Source organism: Monopterus albus, unplaced genomic scaffold, assembly GCF_001952655.1.
Source record: "Monopterus albus unplaced genomic scaffold, M_albus_1.0 scaffold120.1, whole genome shotgun sequence".
Classification (NCBI taxonomy): domain Eukaryota; kingdom Metazoa; phylum Chordata; class Actinopteri; order Synbranchiformes; family Synbranchidae; genus Monopterus; species Monopterus albus.
The window spans coordinates 604,474-627,784 of record NW_018128000.1 but is presented as its reverse complement, the minus strand read 5'-3'; the positions used below and the strand labels follow the sequence as shown (position 1 = coordinate 627,784).

The 23,311-nt window shown below is 40.0% G+C and overlaps 2 protein-coding genes across 3 annotated transcripts in view; both read right to left on the bottom strand.

Moving 5' to 3' along the window:
- pde4cb (phosphodiesterase 4C, cAMP-specific b) overlaps nucleotides 1-12,949 on the bottom strand; it is a 97,709-nt gene extending 84,760 nt beyond the window's left edge. The window contains exons 1-3 of one of the 2 annotated variants that reach the window (XM_020612055.1): nucleotides 12,801-12,949; nucleotides 9,969-10,133; nucleotides 7,913-7,963 (exon numbers count right to left, since the gene is read on the bottom strand). In XM_020612055.1, the coding sequence (XP_020467711.1) occupies nucleotides 7,913-7,927 (15 nt within the window). In that variant the 5' untranslated portion in view covers nucleotides 7,928-7,963; nucleotides 9,969-10,133; nucleotides 12,801-12,949. The remainder of the gene's footprint in view (nucleotides 1-7,912; nucleotides 7,964-9,968; nucleotides 10,134-12,800) is intronic. The other variant, XM_020612054.1, reaches the window with a different exon arrangement.
- Nucleotides 12,950-17,372: 4,423 nt separating this feature from the next.
- cist1 (colon, intestine and stomach enriched 1) lies at nucleotides 17,373-22,714 on the bottom strand. The gene is made up of 4 exons (XM_020612113.1): nucleotides 22,638-22,714; nucleotides 21,052-21,768; nucleotides 19,867-20,030; nucleotides 17,373-17,808 (listed from the first exon to the last, which is right to left on the bottom strand). Exons 1-4 carry the CDS (start codon nucleotides 22,696-22,698, stop codon nucleotides 17,764-17,766), a joined length of 987 nt encoding a protein of 328 aa, XP_020467769.1. The 5' UTR covers nucleotides 22,699-22,714; the 3' UTR covers nucleotides 17,373-17,763.
- Nucleotides 22,715-23,311: the final 597 nt, after the last annotated feature.

The following is a 23,311-nucleotide window of genomic DNA, read 5'->3' as shown; positions in this document are numbered from 1 at the left end:
GCCCAGAAAAATAAGGAACAGAACCGGGGACAAAGGGCAGCCCTGCCGAAGTCCAACATGCAGTGTTCCGTGGCCACGACAAAAAACGCATTGTGCCTCCTGAATCTGAGGTTCGACTATCGGTCGAATTCTCCCGGGCCTGCCAGCCCAGAGGCACTGTCCCCAACCGCCATGTGACGTTACACAGGCGTGTCAACCAAGACAGCCCCACAACATATAGGTACTCAGGGTGGAACTCATCCACCCCTGGTGCCTTGCCACTGAGAAGCTTCATAACTACCTCGGTGACTTCAGCTTGGGTGATGGACAAGTCCACCTCCGAGCCCCCGGCCTCTGCTTCCTCGTCGGAAGACATGACGCTGGGGTTGAGGAGATCCTCGAAGTATTCCTTCCACCATCTGATGATGTCCCCAGTCGAGGTCAACAGCTGCCCATCTCCACTGTAAACAGTTTTGGCAGGGCACTGCTTCCCCCTCGTGAGGCGCCGGACATTTTGGAATAATTTCTTCGATGCCGTCCAATAGCCCCTCTCCATGGCCTCACCGAACTTTTCCCAGAACCGAGTTTTTGCCTCCAGAACCACCTGGGCTGCGGTCCACTTGGCCTGCCGGTACCCGTCATATGCCTCAGGTGTCCCACGAACCAACCAGGCTCGAAAGGACTTTTTCTTCAGCTTGACGGCATCCCTTCCTTCCGGACGGCCGCATCGACAATGGAGGCAGAGAATATGGTCCCCTCAAACTCAATGTCTCCAACCTCCCCCAGGAGGCTCCTCCCAATCACGCCCCTCCAGGTGTCACTGTTGCTGCCCACGTGAGCGTTGAAGTCCCCCAGTAGAACAATGCAGTCCTCAGTCTGAGCGTTTTCCAGTACCCTTCCCAGGAACTCCAAGAAGGCCAGGTACTCTGCACTGCCGTTCGGCCCATAGGCACAAAAAAAAAAGTGAGAGACCTATTCCTGACCCGAAGGCGCAGGGAAACGACCCTCTCATTCACCGTAGTAAAAGAGCCCCCACCCCAGCCCGCCTCCTCTCACCGTGGGCAACTCCAGAGTAGTAGAGAGTCCAGCCTCTCGCAAGGAGTAAGCTGTGCATGGAGGTGAGCCCGACTATATCTAGCCGGTACCTCTCAACCTCCTGCACAAGCTTGGGCTCCTTCCCCACCAGTGAGGTGACATTCCATGTCCCCAGGGCTAGTCTCCGTGTCCAGAGATCGGGTCGTTGGGGCCCCTGCCTTTGACTGCTGCCCGATCCACTGTGCACCAGCCCCTTACGAATCCTTCTGCAGGTGGTGGGCTCACGGGAGGATGTCCCCACGTCGCTCATTTGGGCTAAGTCCGGCCGGGCCCCGTGAGGGGAGGCCCGGCCACCAGACACACAGTAAGTGCCCATCCTGAATGGAAACTTAAAAAAGAGTAACTGAAGAGTTTTTATTTACACACAATGCATGCTGGGAAGTCTGCTAGTTCAGATGGTGAAATGAATGGTAAATACTTGTAAAATTATTATGAAACTGTAACTGTCTTAACTTTATGTGAAAAAAGTTATCTTTTACAACATAGAAACTTTATGGTAATTCACAGCTACAGAGTTTTCCTTATTTAAATGTTGGAAGGCAATTTCACAGTATATTTTTGTAACTTTAGAAACAGAGGTAAAATGTGTAACAAAAAAAACTGGACAATTATGTAAAACTACTTTAGTTTGTTGTTTTGTTTTTTACAGTGCATGTTCCATCAGCCAATTAGCAGCAGAGAAGAAGCAGCTGGCTGTGTTATCACCTGTCTAACCTCCCACCGTGCCACACACAGAAAGTGACAGTGAGATGGAGGCAGTGAGGCTGGGGTGTGATCAGATGGGATGCTGCTTTCTCAGCAGGCCTGTCCCTCTAAAAACCAGTGAGCTGCCGGCCACACGTGTGTCCATTAATCAAGAGTACTGCGCCGTAGAACTCGCACATATTTTGAGCACAGCATGGCAGGGCACAGTGGGAATCAAACCTCAGACCTCAACTGAATCTGTGCTGAAGTCACTCAGTAATGACTCATCACAGCTCAGCTCAATGTAGATTAATGTGCTACAGAACAATAACCTCAATGCAACAACACAGTAATTACTCAAACCTTAAAGTCCTGTAGCTGCATTTTTTGTCTTTTCTTTTATTAGGGGTTAAAAAAAAAAAAAAAAAAAAAGACTCTGTGCTTCTTCTGTGATTGAGTTCTCCCTGTACCTATATGATTACTGAGCTCTGACATAAAATGGCAGGAATATAAATGAGCCCTTTCCTGGTTTTTCTTTTTTTTTAGATCGCCAAACCATTTTCTACAATATTCTTTTACCTTCCAAGGTGATGAGCTGAACAATATAGCTGAGATCTCATGAAATTTGCACAGACATTTACAGCGCTGGGAGGATTAATCCTACTGATTTTGGGTGATCCATGACTCTTTCTCTGGTGCCACCAGCAAGTCAAAATTCAATGCATCCAATACTGGCTTATATAAAACTGTCGGCAAAAGTGACACCATTCCCATTAGTGGCTAAATAGCAAATGTTAGCATGCTAACGCACTAAACTGAGCATCAGCATGTGCCTAACAGGCAATCCATACTTCTAGCATGTATATACTGTAGTCTCTTAATTTTGTTAATACAACTGATCTAATGAGTTCATTCAATGTGAAAACCCCTGGCGTATGCAGGAATTCCTCTGCCTATTATGCAAATATTGCAGCAGCTAGTGTAACATCAAGTAGCACAAGTAACATAAGAACTGCTGTTAATGCTTTCTCTACTTTTTTGCATCTGCTTTACAGAAAAGATCTTCAAATAAAAACCACAAGAAGCCTTTAACAGTAAAGCAGCTGCAAAAGATAACCTGGTCAGCAAGATGGGTTGCTTATTTGTTACATTATACTTTGACATCTTTGAGGGTTTTGCATTTAGCAGATCCGTTTTAAATGGCAGGGAGGTTTCACAGTGATTGTATAAAGAGCTGGTGTCACATTAGTTGTAATACTGCATTATAACCTTGCTTATGTAAATAATGACAAGAAGCTATTTATTTGGAAAAGAGCCATATTTTGCTGACTTGTGATTTTATTTTTCTTTGCTGTCCTACCTTGTGAACAAAAAATACATTTTTCTTCCACATAAACACACAAAATGCCTTTTTAACTAAGCATTTGTGTTTAGAAGGCAACTTCATATGGATGTCAGATGGCATTTCACCCCATCAGATGAGCAGGCAGTTTAACATTTATGTTGTCTATTACCAATGGCACTAATAGCAAAAAAAAGGAACAAATAATCTCAACATGGAGGTTTTGTGCCATCTGAGGAGGCAGAACCTCATTTTCTGAGTGTGTATTACTGTGTTTGTCGAGTGTTAACAGACGCCTTGCTGCTTTGACCACAGTCCAACATGCATCCAAAGTTTACACTGCAGGAATCTCACAATCCACTGGGATCCCATATGCCCCAAACAGCATGTTCACACTCATCTATAAACTGTATTCTTAAAAATAAAACACAGGTAGGCTACACATATGCAAGTCACACTACGCACAGACAGTACTGTGTCACTCCACTACACACACATGCTGCGTTTCCACTATTGGAACCTAACGAGCAGTGCACCCTGTACTTCCCTTACCAATTACCAAGCATAGCCTCTGGGGCTGACACCGACCATCTTGCTTTGTTTTCCCACTGTATTTTCTCTCTGTCGGCCTCTGTTTAGAGGGGAGAGGGGCTGCTCCCCTTTCACATGCAGTCAGCTGTGTGTTTACACACGGTGCTTGTAATACTAATGCTTGAAGTGTGAAGAAGCGGACATTTAACCAGTTACCAGCAACTGCTCTGCGCACACACCCCCTCCCCCCTTGCATTCCTGGTAATTGTTTTTAGTACTACCGCCTGTCTTAATCCTCAAAAAGGCATTTCAGAAAGTGAGAACCAGATAAAATGTCCTTACTTTCCACTCTGTAGCAAAGAAATAGTTTTTCGGCCCTCATAAATACAAGAACATGGGCACGAGCACGCACATACACAAAGACAATCTGCGAGTGTTAACAGCTCAATGATGTAATCAGAGATAAGGGCATTTCATCAGGATATGTTGATCCTTCATGAACTCATGAGAGCAATCAAAACCACTGTTGCATTCCTAATTGGGAAAATGAATTTCCGTTTGTCATAATGGTGACAGGAGGGAAACTGGATGAATCTTCTCACAGTGTGTGTGATGTGCGTGTATACAATGTCAGACAGCCAGAAGAAGCCTGTTCCTCTTCACCTGTACGTATAATGATATGACATGGGGTGTAAAGAGTGTCATTAGCATTGCTCCACAAATAGAGCCAGTCTCCAATCAACCCACCCCCTCCCTCACTGTAGGTGTGTGAGTGCCATGATTAACTCCACAGGTAGACAGAAGCTGAATGTTTTCATGAAAGCTGGAATTTTCCAAAGAACAGTCAAAATGTTAACTTATGTAGCAGCCAGTGGGTAAAGCTGTGTGGGTTTACATTTTTCAGATCAGTTTCTTTAACTTGTCTTTGATAAGTATATTGTAAGGCTGAGGCAGAGTAATGCCACTGATGCAACATTACAAGCACGGTGCATAAAGACACAGATTTAGAGGTAAGGGCAGAGACACACCAAGGTGACGGTTGGCCGTTGGCCACTGCTGGACCATTAGTGAGCGTCTGTCAGGGCTTGTCTTCCTGTGACGGTTGGCCGTTGGCCACTGCTGGGCCATTAGTGAGCGTCTGTCAGGACTTGTCTTCCTTGGTGTGTCCCGCACCGTTGGCACTAGTCGGCCCCTGTCAGTGGCTTCTCAGCCCTGGTCAGTGAGAGAGACCACTCTGATTGGCTTTTGAGCTTAGTGAATCTATGTACGAGAAGAAAATGGCTCGGGAAAGCCCTTTCAGCCCGTCACTGTAGTATCTATGATTTCACCCATTTAGTGCAGTTTCTCCTTCTTTTTCACCTCCACAACCTCCATTCTTTTTCCACAATCAAAAGACCAAGGGCAGAGAACACCAGTGCTATTTATAACTTCTTATCAAATCAAAAGACGATTAGAAGCAGCTATAAACAGCAGCTATTTTGAAGGAGCGATGCTTTGGTATAGCTTACACCCCCACAGTCTAGCTCTTTTTCTTTCCCTTTCTGAATGGCAAATACAGATACCACTACCTGCTAGCAAGGAGAGTTATTTCTGCCTCAGAGGTGCAGAACCTTCAGCTGTTGCCTGTAGTCTGTGTGGTGTGTCATTTTTCTACCCAACCGGCCCAGACAAAGCTGACGCGAGGTGACGCAGCAGTCAGCCTTCATCGGTGATAACTCTTTCACGTGTAGTGTGTCTCTGCCCTAAAATGAGAACTTCACTCGTTGGTTTAGAGGCAAAACAGGGACTTCAGTTAGTGGACTTATGAAAAGTGGTGAAGACTGTTCAACAGCTGTTTGATAAACTTCTCATACAGTCTCTGCTACTGGCTGATTGTTGCAGTATGGAGTGAACCTTCATATCGCCTGTTCTCCCTCTGCTATGCGTGTGAGAAGAGTACAGCCCCTCCTTTCTCTAAAAAGAGACCAACACAGAAAATACAGTGAAAAAACAAAGCAGGATGGTCCATGTCAACCCAGGAGGTTATGCAGGGCAAATACAGGGTATTGTTAGGCTGCGATAGTGGAAACACAGCTACAGTGAAGACCGGTGTCAGCTTCAACTTTATTGTCATTTCTTCATATACAAGAATGTTGTTTCTCCCATGTCTATCTGCACAGATCACAGCCCCAATCACACCAAGGTTAATAAAAATCATTACTAAAGCCTAAAAAATCTAAACATTTAAAATTAGAATCTGACATTAAAATTCAGAATCTAAAACCCATAGCACATACCTAAATTCTCATAAAAAACGGGCTCATAATAAATACAATAACTTTATGACATTTCATTTGACAAGGTTGGTAGGTAGGAGGCATGGGGCACATAGTGTTCATAAGCCTAACTGCCTGTGGAAACAAGCTGTTTTTCAGTCTGTTGGTTGTTGCACCAATGCTTTTGTACCATCTCCCTGATGGTAGGAGGGAGAACATGTGATGGCACGGATAGTAGTGATCCTTGATGATGGTTGAGTCCTTACGAACAGTACACTGAGAAAAAATAAATCTCCTGCAGACACTGTAGAGGGACACCTATTATTTTACTGGCATTTCTCACAGTGCTGTCCAGTTGACTTTTTTCTGCAGCTTTACAGTTGCCAACCAGGAAGTAATGCCATAGGTCAATATGTTCTCTACTGTTCCTCTATAGAAGGTGGTGAGGGCAGGGGCAGCAAGAGTGGCATTTTTAATTTTCCTCACCAGGTGGGGACGTTGCTGTGTGTTCCTGACCACAGCAGAGGTGTTCATAGTTGATGTTAACTCACCAGCCAAATGTACTCTGAGACCTTCACAGGAGCCTTTCCTATGATGGCCAGATGATGATCAGAGGCTGTTTCACTCCTGCCCTCCTGAAATCCACTACCATCACTTTAGTTTTTGTTGCATTTAAAAACAGGTTGTGTGACTCACAGTATGATGTCAACTGCACCTCCTCCGTTCTGTATGCAGCTCCAGCATTGTTATTTATGAGCCCTACCACAGTTGTATCATGGCAAATTTTATGATATGGTTTGTAATGAATTTTGCCAAGCAGTTGTGGGTTAGAAGAGTGAACAACAGTGGGCTCAGAATGCAATACTGAGGGGAGCCTGTGTTCACTGTGATGGGTCTGGATGAGTGGATGTCCATCCTAACTGTCTGTGTTCTCTAAATCAGGACATCAAGGGTCAAATTACCAGTCAAACTGTGTCCATCTTCAGTAGCTGCAGCTTCTCCACCAGCTGCTGAGGGATTATAGTAAGCTAAAATCAATGAAGAGGATCTGGGCATAGGAATTCCTTTCTTCCTTTGAATTTTAAAACATGGACATTATGACAAAGTAAGGAAATGATGGCTGGTCCTCACTTTCGGACAGCCCTTCAGAGGAGTTCATTTGAAAATTAAGGCTGGGCTGGGATTGGGTTAAGAGCTGAGGATGCACATTTGGTTGTGCTGGTTAAGGGCCTAGAAAATGTCCTTGCAAAGATAGCTGTATAGCAAAGCAAATCAAAGTTTATTTATATAGCATCTTTGTTGGGGGCAAACCTAATGTCCGGTGGAAGTCTGTTCCACAGGCTAGGAGCTGAAATCGCAAATGCCCAGTCTGTTTAAGTCTGGACCTAGGAAAATCTAAAAGCAGTTGACTAGACTACCTAAGAGATCTTCACTGATGTGTGAATATGCGAAGGTGCCAAACCATGCAGTGCTTTAAAAACGAATAATAACTGCGTGAACATAACCCAGTGTGGAAGCCAATGTAGTGAGGCCAAATCAGGGGTTACTGTACACGCTCACATTTACATGTATTTGTCAACAGACAATCCCGACATGTTGAGCATTATAGTAGTCGATTCTTGAACTAATAAAGGCATGGATTTCCTTTTCAAAGTCATTGACTGAAAGACAGTGCTTAAATTTTGTTAATATCTCAGCTTAAAGAAGCAAGCTGTGATCACTGACTTGACCTGTTTATCCAGCTTAAGAACACTATAAAATAACGCAAGTGTTTTTGTTTTTTTTTTACCCGGGGTTTCAAATATGGGTGTGTTTGTGTGTGTCCTATATCTTATTAACCACAAACAAAGCTCTGAAGTAAATATAAAACTTTTATGACTGTGAGATAATCTAATTCCAAACCTTGACAGAGAGACATGACAGGACATGACACACACCTGTGGACAGAGGTTTGGGTCTCACATACAACTTATCATGAAAGTAAACTGAAGACTTGATAAAGCAGGTAGAAAGTGTGTGTGTTTACCTCCATCCAAGACATTGATCCTGGTTAGGTGTTGCAGCAAAAGGACAGCAACTGAAATGAAGAAAACACAACAAAGAAAAGTTGTTTTAAAATGACATACATGGCTCTCAGTAATTAGTTTTGTCAAAGACATTACTGCGAGTTGACCACTGTGTAGTATGCTGGTAGAAGGGGTTCAGCTGTAGGTACACATAAGGCAGACTGCTACTCTCCCATGTGACAAGATGAGGAGAAACTTTATGTTTTGCTTACTTACATATTAATACAACAAAGATTTTTGGCATTCAAAACCAACTTTCCTGCACAAAAAAAAAAATAACATTAACATGTGCATGGATCTATGAGCATGCCAGAGGCACCACAAAGGCTAAAAAGCCTTTCTATCCAGCCAGAAAAGTGCACAATAAAGTGCTTTTATAACTTTGATTACCTGACTTGTTTATTTTCAAGACTCAGAGGATGTAGCGGTAAAACTAAACTCAATACAATAAAGTGAAATTATTTCACAGTCTCGACAGCAGGGACAAAATGTGCTGTCTCATCTTCAAAGCCAAATTAAATTAATGGACATGGACAATGGTTAGGGCTTCATATAAAGGGCGCTAAATCATAAAATGGTAAATGGACTGCGCTTGTATAGTGCGTTTGACCTCAGATCAGTACAAAGGTCTTCAGAATATGTCGTGCAGGGACTCACTGAGATCATCTTTTTTTTAGATTCAGTATATAAATGAAAACAAAAAATAATAAAAACTAAAAACACTATTACTAGCAGTGATCAGAGTCGATGTCCAGTAAAAACAGTATCTCCAAAGTGGTGACTTGATGAATTTTGTTAGATAAATTGGGGAATTACCTGTTATTGTTAAAGTCTCCAACCTAATGGGCTGAATGCATTTAAAAACTTGTTGATGTACTTACAATGATATTTATTTTGCCTGTACAGCTACATGTGTGAAATCCATGCATCACAGCCTTTCCATTTATTGTTGGTTAATTTTGTTTGTGTAAGTATTGTGCTGGAATTTCAAGATCTGTAATTGGATGCTTCTTGCCAAATGCACCTCAGGAGTTGTATCTATGAAAGATATTTTTAATGCAGTTTTTCATCTTTTAGTCTAATGATTCAAGAGAGTTTTATGCTAATTCAAGTCATATAAAGAGCTCCAACTGTGAGTCGCATGAGGGAAAAATTAAAGAGACTGTTGAAACCAGGGGTGCTCAAAATAGTTCCTCCCACTTTACAACTCAGTGACAATTCACAATGTCTGCTGTGAAAAAAGGCATATTATAAACTTCCAGGTTAGGGGATTATAAAGCCTTGACAGAAAACCCTCTGCTCTCAGAAATGCTCCACTAAGGTCTGCCAGACCTTTCTGCATCAGCACACTTGCTGACACTTTTTGACAGTGTCAACTTTAGTGCTGCAACTGTACTTTCACATTTTGGTCAGTTTCTTTTCAGCCAATTCATCATTTCTTACAATAATAACAGCCTGTCTTTTCTCTGCTGTGAGCTGATGTTTGCAGTAGCTCCAAGGACGACGAGTTTCCTAGCAGTGGTCAACCAAAGAAAAAAATCCTCCCATAGATCTTATTTATCATAGAGTACACAGTGACTTGTCACATGTGACTAATAACTTTAATACTAGCTGCTTTCCATTTAGTCGTACCATGACCCCTGGCTCCCCAAGACACCTAAATCTAATAAAGCCATCATTAGTTGTTAGATATCAATATGTTATATATGTTATTAGTTTCAGGTGTACTTTTTCTGCAATGATACTTTATCATGTCTCCTGTAAGGAAGGTTTACTTAAAGCTCTAATTGGTTTAATTAGGGTTTCATTAAAGACCGGTGCATTAGAAAGGTCACCCACTTAACTTTTTATGATAAAAGATGCAAACTGGGCTACCAATTTAAACATGAAAATGCCTTTACTTTCAAAACATTTACTGGTACAGTGATATATTATATAGTGTAAACATCTGGTGTTGCAATTATTCAAAGGTTCACAGTGCGTCTAGTGTGGCACAGCAGAGTCTGTAATAAATACCTATCTCAGCAGCGATGCCCTTCCATAACATTCTACAATCATTCATCATAAAGTGAACTCCCAAGGCGTCTTGTGGTGTCGTCCTCATGGTGACGCTCAGAAAGGCTTGTTAAAACCTCAGCTGATAAGACCCACAAACAGTCTGGGCAATGTTCAAGAGCTTCACTACAAGATAAGAGGGAAAATGTGAATCACACCTCAGCCTCTATATTTATGTCTTACCTCTATAATGCCCTTTTAATTGGATATTAAAGAAATAGTTAAACATTTTGTTAATTATGCTTATTTGTTTTCTTGTGCAGAGTTAAATGAGAAGTCTCATTGTGACTGTGACGTTGGGAGTCAACTACATAGATTGCTGCTGGCCAGCTTCTTGCTTTAACACAGATTTTTGTACAAATTTAACAAACAGGCTATAACAGGTGGATTAAACAGCTTTATCAGTGGTGGTAGGTGGATCTTGTCCAAGGTGAACCTTTGGACAGAGCCAGGCAACTCTGTACTTCCCATTAACTCAGTACAGTATATGTTCAGTATATTATATCTATAATATCTCCAGTGTTTGTGCTAACCTAAGATAACCAGCTGCTGGAGCCCACTTCAAATTTATTATACCGTCATGAGAGTTATATCAGTCATCTCATCTAACTTGACAAGAAAGCAAATACTAGTGATGTGCAATACCATTCTGATCCGATACCAAGTAAAACCCAAAATGGTATCACCGATAAAAATACTGATACTTTGTACAAAAAATGACAAAGGAAAAGAAATGGATCCTAACAAAAGAGATTGATGGATAAGAGGAGATATAAGGAGTATTTACTGTATAAGTGCTTTCCGCACTGCAGCTCCAAGACATGCTCATAATCAATCTACATATACTGTAGGTGTTTTGTGTTTTCTAAACTGTTATTGTCTCTACTATAAAATCAGTTTGGATCAGTCAAGTGTTCCCCCTCTACATTGGCTGTACAAGCCAAAATCTCAAACTTTGAATCTGTTCTAGCCTATATGAGTACTGTGATAACAATTTCTGAAAAAAGATAGCAAGAGTCCCCAGTCAATATTCAAAATCACTAATTACAGTTAAAGAGAAAAATTTTGCTGCTGTGAAAAACTCACAACTAAGACTGTTTTTTCCCCAGAGCCTTCTCCTCTTCTTCTCACCACTGATTTCTGAGGAAGTGGCAATACAAGTGCAGATTTTCTGTCCAATTATCAGTAAGTCATGCAGACAGACAAAAGCAGATTTAGGCACTGATTCTACAAGTGTTTACATATCAAACAGCCTCAGATGGTCATGGATGATATGGACAGGAGGAAGCGACTGAGCACTGGAGAAGAATGCCATCTAATGGACACAGGGAGAACAGCCATGCCTGGTTTTCTGTGTTTCTTGTCAAAATAATGAAAGTGATGGCGTCTCAGTTTCCCACATCAGAAAACATGGTCTGACAGAATGTGTTTAATCCTGAGCAGGCTGGTAGAGGGTTTGTGCAGAACTTTGTAACTCATGTAGGTGTGGAGGAAAGCACAACAGGTACAGTCAGTCTTAATGTACATACTGTATCTGACTGTGGAAACCTTTTGACGGCCAGTGATTAAACAATTCAGTGACAATGAATGTAAAATTTCCTAGTACACACAGAGAGCATCTAGAGAAAAACCACTTGTGTGTAATATATCAGAAAAAGTTATAGTACAATAAACAAAATCAGACAACCACACTCAGCACTACGGGCAATTTAGAGTCACCAGTCAACCTGCATGTCTTTGGACTGTGGCAGGAAGCTGGAGTACCCAGACAGAAACCACGCAGGCACAGGGAGAACACGCAAACTCCACACAGAAACACACTGGGGCTCGAACCCAGAAACTACTTGCTGTGAAGCAACGGGCCAAAAACAACCCCAAATAGGAGCAGAAAGTGCAGACACAGTGGATAGGCTGAATGCTGAATGTACTGACAGATGTGACATATTTTTCCTCTCACAATTTGTCATCCAATTCTGAAAATGTGTGTGTGAGAGTCAGAAAGAAAGTCAGAGATAAAACAGACAACAGAGACAATAATCGATTAAACGAGGTAAACTGAATCTTCCTCTCTTCACAGACACAAAAAAGTAAAAGAAATTGTGTCTGACCATCAGCGTCAGAGTTAAAGAAACTGAAGGAAGGAAGCAGATATGGAGGAAGGAAGGAGATAAAGACAGAAGGAGGGAACAAATGTTTTGGCCAAATACATTCCATGTTGGTTTCCTCATGAAGCAGAATTATTCCAACAAACACTCTGCTGCTTACATGATATTAATAACTGTGACTGGTACTAGGACTACTGAATATGTGCTGCCCTAATCTTATAATAAACACTTATGATAGACATTATAGGGATATTAAACAAATATTATAGCAAGGCGAGTCCGTGTATGAGTATTACCATGACACAAAGAGTATGACGAACTTCCATAGAAATGTATTGTGTTTTTAGGTTACAGAAATATTGTAGGGATATAAAAATTGGCTGTAAAGTGACAGAAACACACAGCCATTAGATATTACATTAATTAGGTTTATAAAAGTCCAAAATCACCATTGAGCATCACAAATAAGCTTTATGTCCTTCGATAGGAATAGTACAAGACTACTATAGTGAAATCTGTGATTTTTTTAGAATTGTCTTTTCCCATGAGCAAACCGTCTGCCCCTCAAGTTGCTCACCTTTACACTGGGAACTTAGTAGTAGTTACAATACATGCATTCATCACCTGACTCTCTGAGCGCATCTGTTTTAAAGTCAAGAGGGAAATTTTAGGACACATTTTCACTCACCTCAGCGTCCGGACGTCTTCGCGAGTTTTCTTAGCAGGACAATTCCGCTGAAGAGCTGAATGTGCGTGTCAGGTAACACTGTTGTTATCGCAGTTTTTCATTTCTTTTGTAGCAAGTTAGTTTGTTAGACTTCATACTCGGCAACATGCTTCGCGGCGTACCCAGCCGTCACTGTTACGTCGACGGCCGGATCACATGACAGGAAGCGTAGCTCTGGGATTTAACTAAACAACTTGATTTATTGTTTTTTCTCTTTTCCTTTGGGCTATTTAATTTTACTCTAATACTTTATTTTAATACCATGTCATTTTATTTATTTTATCTCTGGTTTATATAGCCTATAGGCTATATAACACACATCATGCTCTTATCTGTTATCTAGGTCGGGCGGTCTTATCTGTTGGCCTACTCATGTCTGTTTATTTCCCTGCATGTTTTTTCTTAGTTACTCATGTTTCTTGCCCCTTTTTGACTGTTCCTTTTGGACTCCTACCTGGTGACTCCCTTTACAGTCCAGTCTGTAGTATTTGAACAGCTACACAGTTTTTTATAGTCTCTGTGCTTCTGCACATTCAATCTGAAATAAAAATGGTACATTAAAGTGTCTGAGATGTAATGTGAGGAGGTTTAAATCAATAGGCCTATTAAAAGGCCTATTAATACAGTTCCCAAAGGAAAAAAAAGTAATTGGACACTTACAGTGCCTTGCGAAAGTATTCGGCCCCCTTGAACTTTGCGACCTTTTGCCACATTTCAGGCTTCAAACATAAAGATATAAAACTGTAATTTTTTGTGAAGAATCAACAACAAGTGGGACACAATCATGAAGTGGAACGAAATTTATTGGATATTTCAAACTTTTTTAACAAATAAAAAACTGAAAAATTGGGCGTGCAAAATTATTCAGCCCCCTTAAGTTAATACTTTGTAGCGCCACCTTTTGCTGCGATTACAGCTGTAAGTCGCTTGGGGTATGTCTATCAGTTTTGCACATCGAGAGACTGAAATTTTTGCCCATTCCTCCTTGCAAAACAGCTCGAGCTCAGTGAGGTTGGATGGAGAGCGTTTGTGAACAGCAGTTTTCAGTTCTTTCCACAGATTCTCGATTGGATTCAGGTCTGGACTTTGACTTGGCCATTCTAACACCTGGATATGTTTATTTGTGAACCATTCCATTGTAGATTTTGCTTTATGTTTTGGATCATTGTCTTGTTGGAAGACAAATCTCCGTCCCAGTCTCAGGTCTTTTGCAGACTCCATCAGGTTTCCTTCCAGAATGTTCCTGTATTTGGCTCCATCCATCTTCCCATCAATTTTAACCATCTTCCCTGTCCCTGCTGAAGAAAAGCAGGCCCAAACCATGATGCTGCCACCACCATGTTTGACAGTGGGGATGGTGTGTTCAGGGTGATGAGCTGTGTTGCTTTTACGCCAAACATAACGTTTTGCATTGTTGCCAAAAAGTTCGATTTTGGTTTCATCTGACCAGAGCACCTTCTTCCACATGTTTGGTGTGTCTTCCAGGTGGCTTGTGGCAAACTTTAAATGACACTTTTTATGGATATCTTTAAGAAATGGCTTTCTTCTTGCCACTCTTCCATAAGGGCCAGATTTGTGCAGTATACGACTGATTGTTGTCCTATGGACAGAGTCTCCCACCTCAGCTGTAGATCTCTGCAGTTCATTCAGAGTGATCATGGGCCTCTTGGCTGCCTCTCTGATCAGTCTTCTCCTTGTATGAGCTGAAAGTTTAGAGGGACGGTCAGGTCTTGGTAGATTTGCAGTGGTCTGATACTCCTTCCATTTCAATATTATTGCTTGCACAGTGCTCCTTGGGATGTTTAAAGTTTGGGAAATCTTTTTGTATCCAAATCCAGCTTTAAACATCTCCACAACAGTATCTCGGACCTGCCTGGTGTGTTCCTTGTTCTTCATGATGCTCCCTGCACTTTAAACAGACCTCTGAGACTATCACAGTGCAGGTGCATTTATACGGAGACTTGATTACACACAGGTGGATTCTATTTATCATCATTAGTCATTTAGGTCAACATTGGATCATTCAGAGATCCTCACTGAACTTCTGGAGAGAGTTTGCTGCACTGAAAGTAAAGGGGCTGAATAATTTTGCACGCCCAATTTTTCAGTTTTTTATTTGTTAAAAAAGTTTGAAATATCCAATAGATTTCGTTCCACTTCATGATTGTGTCCCACTTGTTGTTGATTCTTCACAAAAAATTACAGTTTTATATCTTTATGTTTGAAGCCTGAAATGTGGCAAAAGGTCGCAAAGTTCAAGGGGGCCGAATACTTTCGCAAGGCACTGTACTTATGTGTTGTTTCAAACTACAGTTCATGTATAAAAGTCCTGACATATGGATGAGATTTGACGGAGAGCTGCCATTTACACAAAGTTAGAAATGCCTGTGGTCACCATGCAAGCAAAAAATAACCAGACTAAAGAAATGTAAAAATCTATTTGAGAAATATCAAAGGTAAAGAAGTTGGTTCACCAGAATCAACAGTTGTGTACATGTTATTAAAAAAAAACAACAACAAACCTTTCTTCCATGTGAATGGGCCGATACATCAGACCTTTACCTTCTCCACTGACAGTGTATCACTAGTGAGGTTACACTCATTTCCCTGATTAAAAAAAAGACCACACTCATCCAGACACACATTCAGCTTGGCCACAGGGGCCCAACTCTGGCCTTTTTGGGTAATCATCACCATCAAACCCTACAGACAACACACTTTATCTCTGGAGTTGGACCCATCTATCTGGAGAAACTTGGCATGCTAAAGTGCAGTTGATAAGACAACAGAGCAGGTTTGGGAGGAGTGTTGGGTGCATAATATCAATGTGAGTCACAACAACCAATACAAGAAATCTAAAAGCATATCCATTTTATTTTACTACAACATCACAGTTATGTACTTCATATCTGTCTGACATGTATAACCACCCAGATTTTATTGCAATCTCTGAGCATAAACACATTGCTTTTTTAATAGCATGAAGGTTTTTTGACAATTTCTTTGTTGACTGGAAGACGTCTGCATGTCTCTGCCATTACTAGATGGAGCTGTATGATGGATGTTAATATAATTAAAAGTAATGGCAGAGAGCAGTTTTGCTGCACAGAGGATTACTGTACATGTGCCAACATTATATGTGAGGAGATGTACAGAGTGAAAGCGATTTTGTCTTTGAACCGTAATTAAAATGTGGGAAAGTGCCACAATTTGTCCGGTTTCTGGGCAATAGTTTATTACAAAAATGAGGAGATTATCTGTTGACCATGATTATAGTAGTCAGGATTGAGGAGTCAAATCTGTTTCAATTTGCAAGGTAACAAGCTATAAATGTACCTGTACTTTGTTGGCATTATTTCTAGCATTATACATCATATATGGCAATAAATAACATGCCACAAATTACACTTCACAAGCACTTGTACATTCCAATTACAGTTATATTTCTATGCATAAAACGAGAGTTGGAAAGTAAGTACATTTACTCAAGTACTGTACATAAGTGCAATTTTGAGTTATATTTGCATTATTTTCATTTTCTGCTATTTCATGCTTCAACATTTTAGAGAAAAATATTGTACTTTTTATTCTTTGCATTTATTTGATAACTTTAGTTCCTATAACAAAACACAGTATAATTATAAGATTTTATTGATCCCTGACTTATGAGCTACCCAGCTGTCTGTTATTTTGTTTATTTTTATGAATGTATTCGAGAAGGCATTGAGGAAACACTCTGTTTTATCTATGTAGAGATACTGCTTGCAGCTGATGATGCATGAAATTTTGTATAATATGATGTCATGGGGTAGGACTGGATAAGTCTGACTTCTTCCTACTCCATTCAAACATGTAATAGGTGTAAGCAAACTGATTCTGGATTAGCATTGGTTGGATATGTGTAATTATGTGTGTTGTTGTCATTTGTTCATTTGTTCTGTTCTGCATGTTTGAAAGAATAAAATCAATCAAATCAATCAATCAAAATTATTTGTATAAATGTAAAAGGTATTACAGTTTGTTTGTTTGTATTTTGATTTGGGTACTGAATGAATGCTTTAATTGTGATGTTGATGTTTTCATTTATTTTTGTAATTTGTGTTGTGATGTGTTTTACCTGGACCCCAGGAAGACTGGCTTCCTTACCTAGAAGCTAAAGGGGTATCATATGAACTAATAAACCAATAAACCTAGCAATATATAAAATACTTCAAATTCTAAGTATATCAAATCGTTAACATTAACTCCACCTTTACCAGTTGCAACATTAAAAGTGATGTGCACAATAATACATCAATAATTATAGTCCAATAATATGATACACAATGTGTGCACTGTGCTATTCAGCAGAATGAGTACTTTTAGAACTTTAAGTAGTTTTGATGATAATACTTTTGTAGTTTTATTTGAGCAACATTTTGAATACAGGACTTTTTATTTGTAACTGAGTATTTTTACACTGTGGTACTGTATTTGCACATTCAGATAACATAAATTTTAAGTACACTTTCACAACTGTAAATACATCTTCCTGATAACACAAAGTATACATCTAAGTAAATGTGCATATCCAAAAATCATCAAGGAATACATTTCATTCTTACAACCACAGTTGTTAAATGTAAAAATACAATAATGAATTGTAAGTGCTTATGAGGATAGACATCACCAACTTGGTAAACGTTACATTTGTACCTTTTAGGCTGATTCCCTTTCTGATTAAGCTTCAGAGCAGCAGAGTCACAAGCCACCAAATAAACAGGTCAAAGGTCAAAGCTGACCAGGAAATATATTTACTGTCACTGACAAAAGTGTTTTGTAAAGAGCAGGACAGAGAGTTGTGTAGAAGTGGAATCACTGCTGGCGTGGATGACATTTCTGGACTCCTCCTCCTGGACTTCGGTGTGTGACAATGTCTGGTCTGTTATTTTGCGTACTGGGCAAATGGAGACACCTCGTTTACAGTGCCCTGAAGTGATATATATAAACAACAAAGAGAGTCAAACAAACAAATTAATTCATAATACAGTCTGCAAAGCAGATGTCTGGTGATACAAACCAACTGATCTCAACATAAAGGTGATTCAGCAATAAGGCTCAAGGAGTCTGCAAAGTTGTGTGCTCCTTTACATTAGGAGTGTATTTGGATATAAAAAAAAATTGATAGTAATATTTAGGATAACAAGTAGGTTGGGTGTACCCCATCTTGTGCTGAATTTTAGTAGTTGATACAATAAAAACAGCAGGATTTCACAAAATAGAAAAGTTCTGGTTTTTGACTGTACAGAAGCCGAGACAAGAGAAAACAAAAATCAAAGTCTGTTCCCAGAAATGTACTAAAAGGCTAACTGTCAAAAGTGACTGGGCTAGTCTTAAGAAGATCAGCACCATTTCCTGTCTTCAGGTTTATGTTAAGCTTTGTGACTCCTCTGCAGTGTTATTGTATAAATTTTAAGCAAAGTTTCAAAGGATGGAAAAAGATACTGAAATAACAGTGGGATACTTCAACAAAGGACATGCAAAATATTCTCAGTATGCTTGTATGACCTTGTAAAAGTGTTGGGACAAAGATGTAACTGACTGGCCCAATCGATACCAGTCGTTGTAAATAGGGGTGTTATATAATAATCCTGACTGAACTTTGATTTTCCAAGAACTCTGAACTGACTTGGCTCGTGTCCAATTCACAAATTCAAATTGTTGTCCCCACAGTACCTTTTTCACTGTGTGAAATGCAAGTGTGTTTTGAGTATTGTTAATTCAATATGTTGTATGAAATGTTGTGTTTCATGCAGGGCCACTGAAGGAATATCAACTAAAACCTAGTTCCATAAAAATGTTATGTGGTGAATGTTAAAACTCAGTACAGTGTGAAGATGTGTTTGGTTCTGTCTGAAATCTCCACAGGCAGGAAAAAAAATATATATTCACTACGATAGCCCTTACAATATGTTCACAGTTGTTTTGTAAAATACAGTACACAAAAATACAGCATAGAGTGTAGTCCTGTCACTTATTAACCCAAGACTCCAGCATGCCAAATGTCTGAATAGGTTAGCTGCTGGCATGCTGAGACAATGCTAATCATAAGCTTTTCTTTCTGAAGAAGTATTTAGTCACTACATGCTCACCACACACTGTCATGTTCTTGAGACATTTTCACACACTGACAATTCAGTCAGCATGTGTGTGGCAGCAATGAGACAGCAACAGACCAACGAAGTAATGACACATGGCAGTCGAAAACATTTTAAATACCAGCCCTTACACTGCCAGGTTTCACAGTCCAGTTCCCTGTGGAGCAAGATTCTGTAGTGCAGCCAGAGACGCACCTTGTTTGCAGTTTAATATTCTACATAATCACCAGCAATCATTGCCCTCTGCTGGTGAAAATACCAGGCAAACTGCACACACCAAGAGGTACCTCAGTATATTCTTGTGTATTATTCTTGGTTCCTGCTCTTCATACATTTTATTTGGTGCCTTCCATTTTGCTTTCAACCTGATTTGTGCATGTCTCATTTAATTGGTTACATTTTGACATGTGCACAATGCAGCCTCCCCTCTGTGGCTACACAACAGCACTCAGTACACAGTGTGTTTATGTCATGTCAAACAGGTTTAGGAAAATGGCACTGAATAACAAACAGGACTAAGCATCTACAATCAGGGCAGCAACTCTGTGAAGCTGTAATAATGATAAAAATGTCTTGGGTACAAAGCTTATGATGTTCATCATCTTAGTATACTAGTGTTTGGATGCTAACATTAACACAAAGTAACACTGGATAAATTGAAGTTTTGACCTGATGATGGCATTAGATAAAAAGTTAAGGGAACCATGAGTGTCAGCTCAAAATTTTATGGCATTTGCTGTGAAGTGAAATATTTCCATCTGCTAGTTGCTGGCATGACAAAAAACAAACGAATAACCTTTAACGATCTTGTCCAAATGTGATATGTACCCAATTTGGCAAGGACTGAAATAAATTTACAAAAATTTTCAACAACAGTTTTTCTAACTCACCATTGGCAAATCTTCAAGCCTCTCAAAGTTGGACCTCGGTGATTTAATGCATTTCAGTGTGGCAACCACCACCACAAGGACAAGGATGATAGAGAAGATACAGAGGATGGCCGCAAGGCCAGGGCTTGATTCCACATTACGTTCCTCAGTTTCTTGTGAAAAAACTGAGGGTGAGACAAACAAAAATTTACCCTCCTTGCTATTCAGCAAACTGGATAAAATACATTTATAGAAGTCTAGATTGTCTAGTGAAGACACATAATATATAATAAAATTGAAAGTTACAAACATTATAATAATACTTTTTATAAATCTGTGTACTATTCTGCTACTAGCAGTTCACCCCAGTTCAACACATTTGCAGTTACAGTAATTGACGATCTGCCATTTTGTCAGTGCTGGTATAAAGCAAATATTAATAGACATGTTTTATCTACTCTCTAAATGTACTTGTTGGAGTAATATCAGTAGGCATCTTTTTTAAAATTACAGACATTTTGTCATTGGTGATTTAAAATTTTGTTTCCTGAGATCATTTTGCTGCTAACTAAACTAGTCACTTTGGCTACGTACTAGTCTGTGGCTTCATAAATCTATTTTCGTGTCAGTTCACTTTACCAGTATCTCTGGTCTCTTTTTTAAATGTTTTTGTTTTGTTTTGCTAGGTTTCAATCACAGGAGTGGGAGTGTTTACACACTTTTACAAACAAGTACTTGTAGTTTTTTGACCACATGTAGCTTACACTTTGGTATTACTGTACCAGAAGTTTGACGCTACAAGCTGGAAAACCCAAGTGTACTGACAAAATGTGAAAAAGGGCAACAGATTAAGACTATAGCTAAAAGTTTAATTATATAGTCAGGTACCTAAACTGAATGGAGCAAGAAATGGAAGGATTCGGTGACTGACAAACAATGCAAAACTATGCAGTCCACATAAGCCACCTCATGGGGTGATGTCAGACTGGCCTATACAAAATACACAACTGGGTCCCCAACAAAACTTTAAGCTGGACAGTACTCTAGGCTGGTTAATATATGGACCTACAATATGATAGCAAGTGGTAGAAGAACTATGTGAAAGGATTGCAGTTTGTTTACATTTTCTCATCTTTCTGCAGATTTTATCATTGGTCTCTGATTCAGAATAAACAATAAACCCCCAAACCATGACAGTATCCTGACCTGGGTGGGATGCATTTTGGTTGCTGGCTCCTGTGATGTCTGGTGGTGGGTCTGTAAATGTGAAAGTGCTTTTCTCATCGAACATCTGGTTGGTCAACTGGATAGTTGTCTGGTCAGTCGTCTGGTTGGTCGTCTGGTCCGTCATCTGGTCGGTTGTCTGGTCGGTCATCTGGTCCATCATCTGGTCGGGCGTCTGGTTGATTATCTGCTCGGTCATCTCATCGGTCGTCTGGTCCGTATTCTGGTCGGTCATCTGGTCGGTTGTCTGGTTGATTATCTGGTCCATATTTTGGTCCGTCTTCTGGTCGGTCATCTGGTTGATCGTCTGGTTGGTCATCTGGTTGATCATCTGGTTGATTATCTGGTCAGTCGTCTGGTTGGTCGTCTGGTCCGTCATCTGGTCCGTATTCTGGTCGGTCATCTGGTTGATCGTCTGGTTGCTCGTCTGGTTGATCATCTGGTTGGTCATTGTAGTCTCAGGAAGGATGCTGGGATGTGTCTCCACTGTCCCATTAGGTGTTTGTTGGGAAGTTAAGGGCGATAGTGACGATGATACTTTTTCTGAAGTGGCTGCAGTGCTACTCTTGTGTGTTGTATCTGGGTGCTGTGTTGTGCTGTTGGTGGGTTGCACAGTGGATGGATTATCATCAAACACAGCCAAACTAGCATCTGTGGTTAACTGTGGTTCCTGTGTACCTGCAGATGGAGTGATGGTGACTACAAAAAAAAAAAAAACTATCTTAATGACAGAATTCACATCTGAGATTTTTAAAAAGCTGTTTACAACAGAGGCACAGGGAATGAGTGTTATACAACAAGGAGATAATTGTGGGCACACATCCACTTTAGGCTAGCTTCAGCTGATGACAAAGCATGTAGGCTACATACACAGTATTACACTTGGACTTACCCCAGTTTTTCCCTCTCATGTATCACATTTGAGTCATAAAGCTAAGCGCCCTATTTTTCAAAAAATATATACTTGGTACATAATCTTTGAAAAACCCTGAGACGGTATCAGCCGATCAGTCGAGGTTGCATGTTTGAGGCCTTACCGTCAACAAAATTTAATTCAGAGTCAGCAAGCTTCATGATTGATGAAGTGATGTACACAATAATCATCGATGCTAATTCAATAATATGATGTACATTAATGTGAAATGTGCTACTCTGCATAATGAGCACCTTTACTTTTGGCACTTTGGGTATATTTTGGGGCAAATACTTTTGTACTTTTACTTAAGTCTCATCTTATTTGTAATACTTTTACTTTTAACAGTATTTTTACACTGTAGTTTTGCTACTTTTACTGAAGTAAAGATTGCATTTCCTCTACCATTGGCTACAAATCTGAATGTTTTATTGCTACCCTGGACTCAAATATTTGTATTTTAGGCATAGGTAATGTACTAAATGCAGCATATTCTTGAATACTGAGAAAAAAACCTGCAACCAAACCACTTCAGACAAACTTCCTTTCACTGTACAAAGTTTCCTGTTTCTGTAACTTTACATCGTTATATGACTGAGCCAGTTCTCAACCTATTATCAGTTTAATAAGTTAAAGATATGAAATGTAGACTTACCTGTACAGCCTGTAACTGCAAACAGGGACACTAGTAAAGTGAGGTGCATCACTGCAGCCATGTTGAGAAATGAAAGACTGGCGGTCATAATGGCAACACACATACACATACACGCAGACTACATCCTTGAGGGCAGGATATGCTGAACGCCTGACTAAACCTTGGGTTGGTACATATTACATCCTTTAAACTGATTAGCCAATATTTGAACAAGCCTCTGTATTTGCTCATAGCTCCATCCCTGCTGTTGTTATTCAAACACATTAAAGTGACATTTATATGAGCTTTCTTGATTTTATATCAGAGTAACATATAGTGATCCAGGTTACCCCAGAGTGGAAACTTTTACTTTGGTGGTGTTAATACTGAAGATCTTTCCTGTTGCACATAACACAAGTTTCACTTTCTGTTCAAACAGAAACATTTGCTTCTTCATATCTTGCAATTGCACCTGTTCAGTCAGTTTTACCAAATTTTGCATGTTTTTAAATTTCTTATTACTTTTGTTCTTTAACATAATCTTGAAATGAAAAAATGTTTTATTGTACCTAAATAATGACACTAAGGTTGTATGACACACACTACAACAAGCTCTTTGAGTCTAAAACCTTGCCTGAAGCTGAAGGATGTGAAAAATATAAACTACTAATATTAGAGAGATGTCATGAGGATCA